The following is a 13,110-nucleotide window of genomic DNA, read 5'->3' on the forward strand; positions in this document are numbered from 1 at the left end:
CTGAGGTATTTTTGACAAGGTACTCTGCACTGGTTGGCGCCCGACATGCCTCATGAGTTGGGAAATATGAAATACAGAATAGAGGAGGGTGGAAGCTCCAGCTTGTATACCACCTTACAGACCATGTCAATCACCAGGTAAAGACTGAAAAACTTAGCTGATAATTTATGTAATGCTTTGCGAACCACTACTTGTTGTTTATAGTGCTGTAGCTTAAGATATACAGTCTCTTATAGAGAAACTCATTTCACTTTGCTTGTTATTGGCAATTTGTGTCATCCGGTGCTGTGCTGTTCGAAGATTGCACTTGACTTGCTTAATTATTTCTTCTAGTCAGAAGGTCATCAATTAATTCCACCGTAGAGTCTTTAGGAAAGTAACGAACATGTATAGAAGGAGAGAAACCATACAATACCTTGTAGGGAGGTAGCTGGGTTCAAGCATGGAAATGAGTTGCTAGGATGTGCTTATTATGGTTATTATGGGACGTGCAGCCGAACCTTCAAAACGAAAGGAAGCAGTGAAATGGTTGTTTCAGGCTTCCCAATCTGGTCATGTTCGTGCTCAATACCAACTCGCACTCTGTTTACATCAAGGTTGTGGATTTGATCGTCATCTACACGAGGCTGTAAGCATCTCTCTTCTCGTCCTACCACAAATTTGTGGACTAGCTTGTCAGTTCAGAACTAATGAGCTTTTCTCTCAAACAGGCTAGATGGTATCTAAAAGCGGCTGAAGGTGGATATGTGCGTGCAATGTACCGTGTTGCGTTGTGTTATTCAGTTGGGGAAGGTTTGGCTCAGAGTCATCGCCAAGCAAGGAAATGGATGAAGCGGGCAGCTGATTGTGGTCATAGCAATGCTCAGTATGAGCATGGACTTGGACTCTTTTCGGTATGTTACTATTGATTTAACCTGTATTTATATATGCAGGATAGGCAGTGCCAGAAGTAGATTAATTTAATTTGTGCTTTGAGTGGTTGCATTGAGGTGGGAGAAGATAACAAATGGGGATGGGAAGGGCATGGTTGAGAGAGCTTGATACTTAACACATTTGACTTAATGTGTCTCTTTTGCTTTCTCCATTTTTTCCAAGGGTGGCTTTGTGTTTGGACACGTGTTTTCGAGTGGTGATCTCTCAATTGCTTTCGTCCTCTTGTTGCTCTTGCTAATTTTTCTTTTTTTCATGTGGCGAAACCAGTGTGATTCAGAAAAGAACAAGGATTGGTGCTTTGACCAAATATAGGCTATCAACTACCCAAGCATAGTTTTTTGCAATCCACCCTAAACACAGCTAAAACCCAATTTCAAAGCCTCGTGATGTCTTTAGAGGTCACATGCATGGGATGGTGTTCATGGTTGAACTATTTAGATAGGCCTCTATATTACTTTTTCGCTTGCCCGAGGATCCTATGGTAATATTTTGGACAGGAAGGAGAGAAGTTGAAAGCTGTAGTTTACCTGGAACTTGCCACTCATGCTGGTGAAACAGCAGCTGTTCATGTCAAGAATGTGATTTTACAACAACTACGTACCAGCAACTTCACGTGATCATGTCATGAACCTTGCTAATAATTGGCGTGCTTTGCCTTCTCTCCGAGATATTCATAAGGTTTGTAAATCTTTGAATAGTAGTCTTTCCAATTAACTTGCATACGTAAACATATCCTTCTGTCCTTAATCATGAAATGTCTTTCTATTTGATCATTTACCCCATAAGAATATATTTCTTGGCTGTTGACCACTGTATTTGAGACTTTGGATACTTGCATGTCAATACTCTCTAATTCTACAGGAATAATAAACTAACAAGATTTTTTCTCGAGTCTCACGAGCAACTAGACATCTAACTGTATGCTTTCCCGATAAAGAATGGGAAAGGTTGTTGAAAAGAGACAGAGAATATGGTTGAAGTAATAAGAAGATTTGCAGAGAAGAATAATGAAGAAAGGAATAGAGAAGAGAAACAATGGGTAAGTGAATGATTTCTGATTCAGTTCCTTTATTTGCTTGTAATCGTTGCTATTTATACATGAGCTTAGCTGGGTATTATCTATACAAGATTCCCGTTGGTTATAACCAACTGTAACAGAATACAATCTTCAACTGCTATCTCACGGCTCAACATCCTCCCTTGAACTAATTTGTCGATTAGTTCAATTTTTGCATCATACCCATGCCTAATTTGTCCCTTAGCTTTAAGAAAGCTTCCAGCTTTAGTGGTTTCATCATGATATCTGCAATTTGCTCTTGTGTGTTGCAGTATACTAGTTCCACAACCCCATCTCTTGTAAGATCCCTTAGGAAGTGAAATCTGACATCTATGTGTTTGCTTCGACCATGTAGTACTGGGTTTTTTGAAAGTTTTATAGCAGAATTATTATCACAATAGATCACTGTACTAGTCACTTGTTCAAGACCAATATTGCCCAGAATTCTTCTTAACCAAACTCCTTGACAAGCACAGGATGCGGCAGCTATAAACTCTGCCTCTGTTGTAGATAATGTCACCACGGGTTGTTTCTTACTGGACCAAGAAACAGCTCCTGTACCAAGCATAAACACAAACCCAGATGTACTCTTTCTGTCATCAACATCCCCAGCATAATCACTATCTGCATATGCTCTTAGTTTTCCTTCATCCCCTTTTCTGTATATAATCCCAAATTCTGTAGTTCCCCTAAGATATCTTAGTATCCTTTTGACAGCTTGAAGGTGCATTTCAGTGGGTCTTTCCATATATCTACTGACTAACCCAACTGCATACATAAGATCGGGTCTAGTGGCTGTCAAATATAGCAAACTGCCAACTAATTGCTTATATTCTGTAGTATTTACACCCTTTGCATTTTCTTCATTCTTTGTAAGTTTGCATCCTGGGACAATTGGATTCTGCACTGCATTACTATGTTCCATTCCAAATCTTCCCAACACCTCTTTAGCATACTTCTTTTGACAGATGAATATCAGTTCTGCATTTTGTATGACTTCCACACCTAAAAAGTACTTCATTCTTCCAAGTTCAGACATGTCAAACTCTCTCATCATTGAGTCTTTGAAGCCTTTAAACATGCATTCACTATTTCCTGTAAAGATAAGATCATCCACATATAGACTTACAATTAGCATACTGCCTTTGTCACTGGTTTTTGTGAATAATGTATGTTCACAGAAGCATTTTTCAAAGCCCTCTTTGACAAAGTAAGTCTCAATTCTGCTGTACCAAGCCCTAGGGGCTTGCTTGAGTCCATATAATGCTCTTTTCAGTCTGTACACCTTATGCTCCTCTCCTTGTTTCTCAAATCCTTGTGGTTGTTCAACAAATATGGCTTCAGCTAGCTCTCCATGCAAAAAAGCACTCTTAACATCCAGCTGATAAACATACCAGCCTTTGTGAGCTGCCAATGCTAGGATAGTTCTGATTGTATCCCACCTAGCTACTGGTGCGAATACTTCATTATAGTCAATTCCTTGTCTTTGGGAGTACCCCTTTGCCACAAGCCTTGCCTTGTGCTTGTCCACATTTCCCTCTTCATTTAATTTGGTCTTGAATACCCACTTCACTCCTATAGGTTTTGCTTCAGCTGGTAGGACAGTTAATTCCCATGTATTGTTCTTTTCAATGGCCTTTATCTCTGTATCCATTGCTGTTCTCCACTTTTCACTTTTGACTGCTTCTTCAAATGTGACAGGGTCCTCTATAGAGATGAGCATTGCAAGATTATGTCCTCCCTCTTCTTCTCCTTCAGATAGTGCTTCATCAGTCACATAATCTGTTAACCAGGTTGGTTTTCTTCTGCACCTTTCTTGCTTGTCATTCTGTGATATTCCATCAGGTAGACTATCTACAAGACTACTTGATGAGTTATCATTGTGCACACCATCAACATGTTCAGGATGATTGTTTACACCTTCAAAACCTCCACTGATCTCACTGTCTTCTTCCTCATTAATGTCTGCCCATTCTAACTCTTTATGCTTCAACTCTTCTGCACTTCTGTCCCACTCCCACTTTTCATTTTCCACACATACTACATCTCTGCTAGTGATGATTTTCTTTCCCACAGGATCATAAAGTCTGTACCCTTTAGACTCTTCACTTACTCCTAACCACACACATTTGAAACTTTTGTCATCTAACTTCTTGCGTTGATTGTCAGGTATGTGAGCATAAGCCACACATCCAAACACACGGAAACACTCAACACTAGGCTTCATGTTACTCCAAGCTTCTTCAGGAGTAGTATTGAGAACAGCTGTGGTGGGGCTTCTATTTATCACATAGATGGACCAATTTACAGCCTCTGCCCAGAATTGCTTTGGTAATTCCTTCCCTGATAACATGCTGCGCACCATATTCATTATGGTGCGATTCTTTCTCTCTGCAACCCCATTTTGCTGTGGGGTGTATGCTGTGGTAAGTTGTCTCTTGATTCCATGTGTGCTGCAAAAATCATTGAATTCACTTGAGGTGAACTCTCCCTCTCTGTCAGTTCTTAAACAACTGATTCTTTCACCACTTTCTTTTTCCACACTCACTTTATATTTATTGAATATAGACAGTGCTTCAGATTTGTGTAATAGAAAATATGCCCAAGTTTTTCTACTATAATCATCTATAAAAGTGATTATGTACCTTTTCCCACTGTTTGATTGTGGTGAAATGGGTCCACAAATATCTGTATGGACAAGTTGTAGTTTCTTGGATGCTCTCCACATACTTTTCTTTGGCAATGTCTCTCTATGCTGCTTTCCTTTCATGCAATCTTGACAGACTTTTAATGAGTCATTCAGTGCAGGTAAACCCTTGACCATCTCCATTGAAACCAAGGTTTTCAGCCCCTTGAGGCTTAGATGCCCATATCGACAGTGCCATAGATTAGTGACATCTTCAGATGTTGCTTGTAGACAACTAGCCATAGGAGTTATCACAGTAGCAAGTATGGGAAATATTCTGTTAGATGACATTTGAGATTGCATAATCAAACCTTTCTTAGGGTGATAAACCCTACATTTGTCATCTTTGATAAGAATTGCTAACTGTTTTTCTTGCAGCTGGCCTATGCTCAGGAGGTTGTTCTTTAATTCAGGTATGAAGTATACCTCTGTGAATACCTGTGTAATTCCTTTGATGTTTAGCTTGATATGTCCCTTTCCCATAGCCATCATTTTTGAATTGTCTCCAAGCTTTACAGTTCTTCTAAACTTGTCATCAAATTCAAAAAACCATTCCTTGTTGCTGCACATGTGATTGCTGCAACCTGAGTCAAGAATCCATACAACTTCTTCTTTTGCTTCTTCACGATCCCCTTCATCTTTGTAGGCTATTAATAACATCTCTTCTTCCTCATCTACTTCTGCAAAATATGCATTCCTGTCATTTTTGTTTCTAACAGGACATTCGTATTGAAAATGTCCTAGTTTTTGGCAGTTGTAGCACTAGATCAAGGCTTTGTTGTAGGGCTGTCTTCCCCTTCCTCGACCCCTTTCCCTGAAACCACCACGAAATCTTCCCTTCCCTTCAGTTCTGTATTCAATTCTTCTTCCTATTTTCTCTGAATTAGTAATGTTTAAAGCCTGCTCTTCTTCTTTCTGACCTTGCATCCTCTGTTCATGAACTAGGAGACTGCTTTGAAGTTCATCTATTGACATGGTTGAAGAATCATTAGATTCTTCAATAGAACAGACAACATAATTGAATTTTGAGGTCATTGACCTTAAAATTTTCTCAACAATTACATTCTGCTTCATACTTTCTCCATGCACTTGCATTTTGTTTGCAATAGTTAATGTTCTTGTAAAGTACTCATCAACTTTTTCCCCTTCTTTCATGCCAAGAACTTCAAATTCTCTTCTAAGTGCTTGTAACTGGGCACGTCTCACTTTGGTGGATCCTTGATATTTCAGTTTCATGGAATCCCAGATGGCCTTTGAAGTCTCCTTGTTGAGTATAGTTTCAATGATGGTTCTGTCAATGGCTTGAAATAGGTAGTTCTTGACCTTTAAATCCTTCAATTTTTCTTCTTCAATTACTTTCTGTTGTGCTGTTGATTGTGCTGCTGATTGCACTCCTTCTCCTCTTGCTGCACCAATCCCTTTTTCTATTAGACTCCAGTATTCTTTGGACTTAAGAAAGTTCTCCATAAGCATAGACCAATGGTCATAATGACCATCAAATCTTGGTATTGCTGCTTGCACAAAATTGTTTGATTCTGTTGCCATTGATTGATCTTTTCTACTTTGCTTTTCTTTTTCAAGAAAACTCAGTTTCTTGATGTTCTTTATTTGATTTTAGTGATATGGCTCTGATACCATATGTTGAGAAGAGACAGAGAATATGGTTGAAGTAATAAGAAGATTTGCAGAGAAGAATAATGAAGAGAGGAATAGAGAAGAGAAACAATGGGTAAGTGAATGATTTCTGATTCAGTTCCTTTATTTGCTTGTAATCGTTGCTATTTATACATGAGCTTAGCTGGGTATTATCTATACAAGATTCCCGTTGGTTATAACCAACTGTAACAGAATACAATCTTCAACTGCTATCTCACGGCTCAACAAAGGTTTGGGATAGCAAAGTATGATTCTCGGGTCCTCTTAATTTGAATTCTCAAGTATGAACCTTGCTAGTTAGTTGCTAATTAGAGATTTTTCTCTGCTTGGTTCAATCTTATTTGCTCGAGTTCACAATCCTTTTCTCGTTTGCTATAATTTCATATTAGAGTTTACTATATAAACACTAAATTAAGGTTTTATTTTTTAAATGTGAGATAAGAAGCTCTATATATACTTTATGTTTATTTTTACAATGTTAAATAAATTTTTTTCTTGAAATATTCTTCATTATTTTTACAATAGATACATGCCATCACTTGAATCCCTTGATCATCTTTTTATTTTTCATTGCACAGGAAAGGACAAAAAAAAGATGAACTATCAAACGATAATAAACCATTTGAACCTGAAGTTTTACTTTGAATTAATGTTACATGTTCATTTGTCATGATTCTTGTGGCTATAATCATAGATTTGTGAAATTCTTATTTGTTGGTATATGATGTTATTTCATATGATAATATTTCAAAAAGTATATATGAAACGGAACGCCATGTGGCTATAAATTGAAGCCCTAACTTCTCTAGTTTCCAAACAAAAGAACTAAACTGATGCAATCCATCCATTGAAGAATGGAGTATACTTTGAAATTTAATTATCCATAAATTGTAACAATTCACAAATCAAAATGAGGGCCCTTCCACTCCTGGATCTCTCTTATTGTTCACCTTTTTTGTTTTTGGAATCATCTTCCCCACCCCATTTCCGTATCCTCTCTTCGGCAGCAGAAGCCTGCATTTAATTAATATTATTCATCAGGTGGTCACCTGGATGTGAAAGATATCCTTAAGCTGTACTTTTCCTGAATATTTATTTGAAATAAAAAAATTAAAAACTTACCTCTGTGTTCCAATTGGTTTTACCAATCATCCAGAAGAGAACGACAGTTTGTACGGCAGTCCCTGTCAGCATTCCAATCCAAATTCCCTGAAAATTGCCAATAAGAGCAGAAGAAATTATATGCACACACATTCATTATGATCGTCCATCAGCCTCCCACTTGATGATCATGTGACTCTCTAAAGAAAACCTAGGGGAGATGCATGATGATTAACTGGTGGCGATCATCTCTTTTATCATATACAATGTAGTTATTAATTTGTTTAGGATTGCGGTTCAAATGGAGACTAAATGGAGACTGGTTAATTTTTTTAAAAAAAAATAATATTTTATATATTTTTGGATTATTTTAATTTGTTAATGTTAAAAATAAATTTTTTTAAAAAAAATTATTTTAATGTATTTATAAATAAATTAAAAACATTTTGAAAAACAATCACTACTATATTTCTAATCAACCTCTAACTTGCCTTAACTAGATGAATAGACCTAGTATCAAAACCTGTGTTTGCTTTTGAATCTATTACATCTAACCATGGTCATCTAATGAATCAATCTCATAGTTTTTTTATTTAAACATTGTGCAAAATAATTTTATTTTAAAATTAACTTGGGTTAATTTAGCCAACTTGTAACCTGGGATTTCAAAAGTTCTAGTAAGTATGGCTAGATAAGATTTTTGTTTCCCTCATCAGCCGTGATTTGAATAAAAATGGCACATGATGATAATTGTACAACTTTGTACATTCGGCACAATAAAAGGAATTACAAGGCTAACCTGGACACCCATTTGAAGCCAATAACCAAGAATGAGACCCAAGGGAATTCCAAATATGTAGTAACACCCTATGTTTACATAAGCAACAGCAGCTTGCCATCCTGCTCCAATGGCCACCCCTGTTTAATTTTAACAAGATCACCACCATATCCATTTGTAAGAGACGGACCTGAGATACAGCACCCAAGTAGTACAAAGCAAGCATGCACGTAGCAGAACATATACATAGTAAGAACTTGATTACCTGAGAGAACTGGTTGAACATTATTGATGATGATGCAGACAGCGAGGAGAGGAGTGAGCTCCTTTACTAGTTCCTTGACTCCAGCATCGTTCGTAAACAAGTCTGGGTATAGGTTCCGTGCCAGGACAAGAATTAGTGCGATTACGAGGCCTATCATAAGCGAAGCTAGCGTGGCCACTACTAAAGAGAATTTTGCTGTTCTTGGGTGGGCAGCTCCTAGTTCATTTGACACTCTCACGCTGCATGCATCAACGAACGAGTTCAAACTCAAATATCATGCTGCTCTATCCACTTCTTTCGATGTGTGTGTGTGTGTGTGTGTGTGTAAAATGTTGAAAGGCTTGTATCTGCTGCGAACCTTATGGCTGCGTTGATTCCAATGGCTATCATGACCGCCCAACCCACTATGTTGGTGCTGCAAATTAAGTCGAATGTTCATAAAAAAAACAAATTAACAAACGTTGAGACTATTAATTCGAATAAGGTTATTCCAATCGCAAGTTAATTATAATTTAGTCCTTGTGGTTTAATAATAAATAGTTGATTAGCCTTCATAGTATCAGAATAATTGAATATTAATCTCTTCACAAGTGCTTACCATCTTTAATTTTGTAGTCCTTTGTTTCAAAAAATGTTCCAGTCATCAAGATTTTCCATCATATATATATATACTTCTCTTTTCCATTTTGTATCTCTCAAAAAAGATAGGAATACAAAGAAAACTGAAAAGGCGCATAGAATTTACCAAAGTACTACCTTTTAGATGATTTCAAGACCATAAAAATTAAATATATAGTTTCTAATATTACAAGAACTAATTAAATAATTTTATTAAAATATAGTGACTAATTGCTTGAATACTCTAAAAGAACTGGGGTTTCTTATGGATAATAAATTAAGTACTTTAATATATTTTTTAATCATTTTACAATAATTTTGTGCTTTAGCTTATTTGGTTAGCAAGTGTGTTGGAGTAGCGGGTTCTAGCGAAACTAACAACATTCTATATTGTTTTTTTTTTTTAATAAATAAATAGATTTTTAACATAATTTTATTGTATTTATGATTTTTTTAAATTTTAATTACACATAAAATATGAATATATTATTTTAATATTTTTTGTTAACTTACTTTAACAATCATAAAATATTTTTTATAAAAAAAAATAATTTTAATTAAAAACATTATTCACCAAGAAAAATAAAAAAAATATATTAATAGAAAAACTAGTTAACGTTATAATAAAAAAAAAAAAACATAACCAACCAAATTTGTATAATCGCAATGGATGTTTATTTGGGAGAGGAAGCATTTTCTTACATGATGTTTTGTTTTATTTTTTTATTTTTATAAAATTATTTTTAACATTTTATCACAAGAGAGAAGGAATACAAAAATAAAAACAGGATTATTTTTTTTTCAAAATCAACACTCCTCTCGCTATATTATCACCACCACCAGCATTGCTGTAAGGGATGATGATGGTGATATTTAAATAAATAAAAAAATTCTTTAGATAATATATTATTTGTTAATAGTATGATAGCTATCATCAACTACCACTTTTATCAGCACAACTACCAGCGATACAGCTAATAGTGATAGAATATTGTGGTGATATTAAGTAAAACAACTCCTGATTTAATTATTTTAATTCCAAATTGTAATATTTTAAAAATTCAATAATATTATTATTTAAAAAAAATATTAAATTGGATTACATGCTAATCTTAAAATAATAATATTATTTTTAAAAAAATATATTAAATTGAATTACATTCTAATCTTAAATTAATTAACTGGTAAATCGAGATAACTCTTAATTATATTTAATTTAATATTTAATATTAAATATACTCTAGATCTTTGATCACTGTATGGAGTTTAAAATATGGTTACTTGTACTATTTTTTTCATGTATAATTTACCATATAAGATTTTTTTTTCACCACCTCGTCTAACATTATTACTAATTAACATGTCATTATCATGGAAAAACATGACATATATTAACATCGACATCACGAAATTTTCCTAAAATTTGGTAACCTAAACGTCATTAACAATGGCTTAATAATCTTTTTTCAAGATTGATTATACCCATAACTTTAATTCTAGATTCAACTAATTTGTCGACACATATAATTATGATTTATAAGAGAAAATCGATTTATTTAATTAGCACTCCACATCTATCATCAGTCGTAGTCATCATCACAGGGCTAATCCTCCAACGTAATCAAGATTTATTATTATCATAATCATCATTGTTAACATGAATAATATTTAAAAAAAATTAGAACATTCCAAAAGATCTACTGAAATCGACTAATTAGGTTGAGTTAAATCAGCCAGTTAAAAGGATAAAACACTTCCAATAATAATATATTCTATCCATAAAGTTTAAACTTAAAATTTTATTTTATCTTATCACTAGAGAAGTCAATTTTTTTCACTTCCTCTTTAAAAAACTGCAATCAAAGAATCTAAATTACCATTAAGACCGGGTTTATGTCAACGTAACATGTTGTCATCTGCTTTGACTAGGCCCACGGTAGATTATTAGATTTTTTTTTCCTTTCAAAGATGGAAGCGTTACCCGATGAACTTATATTTCAATATTCTAACGTTTTCAAAGGAAAGATTATGAATCCAAATCAGACACGTAATTTTACTTGCACTTGTCTTCTTCTACAAGAACGGCGGGGTCTGTTCTGTTAGGAGGCAATGATAAGGACACGAAAGCAACGAGGCAAGCTTATTCATTGTTCGTATCCTTTCCTGACTTTTAAGCCCCAGAAAGAGGGTCAGATTGGGTGTGCTGATGCAAGTTCACTAAGCATATGCTGCAGGAGAGAGATGTTTACTGTTAACAGGAGAACAACTGACCTTATAGACAAGGCATCCACTGCAAGTTCAGCATTTTTTAGATATCCGGCGAACAGTATTAATGCCATGAAATACCATACTTCCAGGCTGCATGAAATTGTTTACCAAAAGCATAGTCACTTAAAGCTAGCTGTAATTGTAAATTGGGTAATAATTAACAATTAAGGAGAAAGAGAATTGCTACTGTGTTGGGTTTCTTACCAAAGCATTACAGCTGATGCCAGAGATAACCTAACAAATCCCCATAGATTTTGAAAAGCTTTCCAAGAAAGTCCGGTCCATGCTTCCCCGCAAGTTCCACTAAAAATATACAACAGTTGAGCAATCACTATGAACCACCATGACGCGTTTAGAACCACGGCTGCACCCACCAGACCCCAGCCTAATTTCAACATCAATAGCCAACTGAAAACGGCATGGAAAACTAGGGCCACTGCCGCTATAGCAGCCATAACCATCATCTTGCTTTGAGATTGTAAGAACTTTGCAATTGGAAAGTTCATTGCATAAGCAAATAGCTGTGGTATCATCCACACCGAGAACATCCCTGCCGCCTGTGATATCTCTGCTGTCTGACCGATAAGCTTCAAAAATGGCCCAGCAAAGATATATAAAAGGGTAAGTATAACAGCTGTGGCATTAAGTATGACCCAAGATCTTTGCATATAGATTCCTAGCATATCAAGCTGCCCTGCTCCATACGCTTGTCCACAAAGGGTTTCCAAGGCACTCCCCATGCCAAGCTGCAGATTCAATGATCAAATATTACTCATCAATCAAAAGTTGTAACAAAATATTACCAATATTATATATACACACATAAAAAGGTGCTACCTAGTACCTAGCTATGCGTATGGGCATATATACTTTCAGCATGAATTAAATAGGGTCCAAAATAAAATACAGGCATATTGTAAGCGATCAAAAAAACAATTGTATGCTTAATTGTTACTACATGTATAGGTAGCTGTTAGTTATATACCATGATACCAAAAGAGAATCCAGCAATGACAGAATTCTCAACAGAGACAGCAGCTAGATCCAGCGTGCCAACATGTCCAGCAAGAAGCTGAGTGATAGCACCAAGGGAGTACTGGCACAAGGTGGTGAAGATGGCAGGGCCGGCAAGATACCATAGCTTCTTGGACTCTCTACAGAATTCTATAGAGAAATCACGGACACTGTTGATTAGAGGGATGTCATCAGGATCAGGAGTGAAGGAGGAGGCGATGGAGGAGTTTGTTGATCGTAAGTGCTGGTCTCGATTCTGGTGATCGTTTTGTGGGGAGAGAAGTGGTTGCCTGCCACCCTCCATTCTTCGATCTCTTTGTTTTCTTTTTCAGTAAAGAGAGGACCGAGTCATTTGTATGGACTGCTTGAAGAGCTTATATAGTGTTGTAATTCCGACAGCATCTCCCTGGAAAGATCTCTGTTCTCGGTAAGTTCGTCAACTCTTTCTTGGCGTTTATCGATGTGTCTGGTCAATATTGCAGGATAGAACACATAATATATATGACATATATTGTTGTGTTTTATCGGTACTGCGGGATAAAATACAAATAAAAAGATACAAACACGAAGAAACAGAGATGAAATATAAAATAAATTTGTTTTTAAAATAATTTTAGAATAAATTTTGAAAATAGAAATTACATACAGGCACATTTTTTTATATCTATTATCTATGTAAGGATGAATATAAAACATATTACTAAAAAATGTTTATAGAAATATTCAAACGAAAC

General features: G+C 35.6%; 1 protein-coding gene, 1 long non-coding RNA gene and 1 pseudogene across 4 annotated transcripts; 2 read left to right on the forward strand and 1 right to left on the reverse strand.

Moving 5' to 3' along the window:
• The first annotated feature begins 252 nt into the window (after positions 1-252).
• LOC133704398 (F-box protein At1g70590-like) lies at positions 253-1,824 on the forward strand (annotated as a pseudogene).
• Positions 1,825-3,698: 1,874 nt separating this feature from the next.
• Positions 3,699-6,555, forward strand: LOC133704551 (uncharacterized). 2 transcript variants are annotated; one of them, XR_009844087.1, is made up of 6 exons: positions 3,699-3,783; positions 4,160-4,321; positions 5,055-5,089; positions 5,907-5,987; positions 6,295-6,405; positions 6,525-6,555. It is a non-coding gene; the product is annotated as an uncharacterized LOC133704551 (long non-coding RNA). The 2 variants fall into 2 exon arrangements; XR_009844086.1 differs by having other exon boundaries at positions 6,295-6,547.
• A 470-nt stretch (positions 6,556-7,025) lies between these two features.
• LOC133704949 (protein DETOXIFICATION 29-like) lies at positions 7,026-12,887 on the reverse strand. 2 transcript variants are annotated; one of them, XM_062130021.1, is made up of 8 exons: positions 12,348-12,885; positions 11,567-12,108; positions 11,366-11,452; positions 8,835-8,891; positions 8,477-8,715; positions 8,233-8,351; positions 7,455-7,541; positions 7,026-7,346 (listed from the first exon to the last, which is right to left on the reverse strand). In XM_062130021.1, exons 1-8 carry the CDS (start codon positions 12,678-12,680, stop codon positions 7,272-7,274), a joined length of 1,539 nt encoding a protein of 512 aa, XP_061986005.1. In that variant the 5' UTR covers positions 12,681-12,885; the 3' UTR covers positions 7,026-7,271. The 2 variants fall into 2 exon arrangements, with proteins under 2 accessions (XP_061986005.1, XP_061986006.1); XM_062130022.1 differs by lacking the exon at positions 8,835-8,891 and having other exon boundaries at positions 12,348-12,887.
• Between the last annotated feature and the right edge of the window lie 223 nt (positions 12,888-13,110).

This window comes from Populus nigra, chromosome 10, assembly GCF_951802175.1.
Source record: "Populus nigra chromosome 10, ddPopNigr1.1, whole genome shotgun sequence".
Classification (NCBI taxonomy): Eukaryota; Viridiplantae; Streptophyta; class Magnoliopsida; order Malpighiales; family Salicaceae; genus Populus; species Populus nigra.

What these genes read in the sequence shown, in the direction of transcription:
- LOC133704949 (XM_062130021.1), bottom strand. Translation starts at nt 12,680, where the DNA reads ATGGAGGGTGGCAGGCAACCACTTCTCTCCCCACAAAACGATCACCAG. An exon ending in GTGGATGCCTTGTCTATAAG is followed by an intron (nt 8,892 to 11,365) that starts GTCAGTTGTTCT and finishes CTTAATTTGCAG; the next exon opens with CACCAACATAGTGGGTTGGG. An exon ending in TGTTCAACCAGTTCTCTCAG is followed by an intron (nt 8,352 to 8,476) that starts GTAATCAAGTTC and finishes AAAATTAAACAG; the next exon opens with GGGTGGCCATTGGAGCAGGA.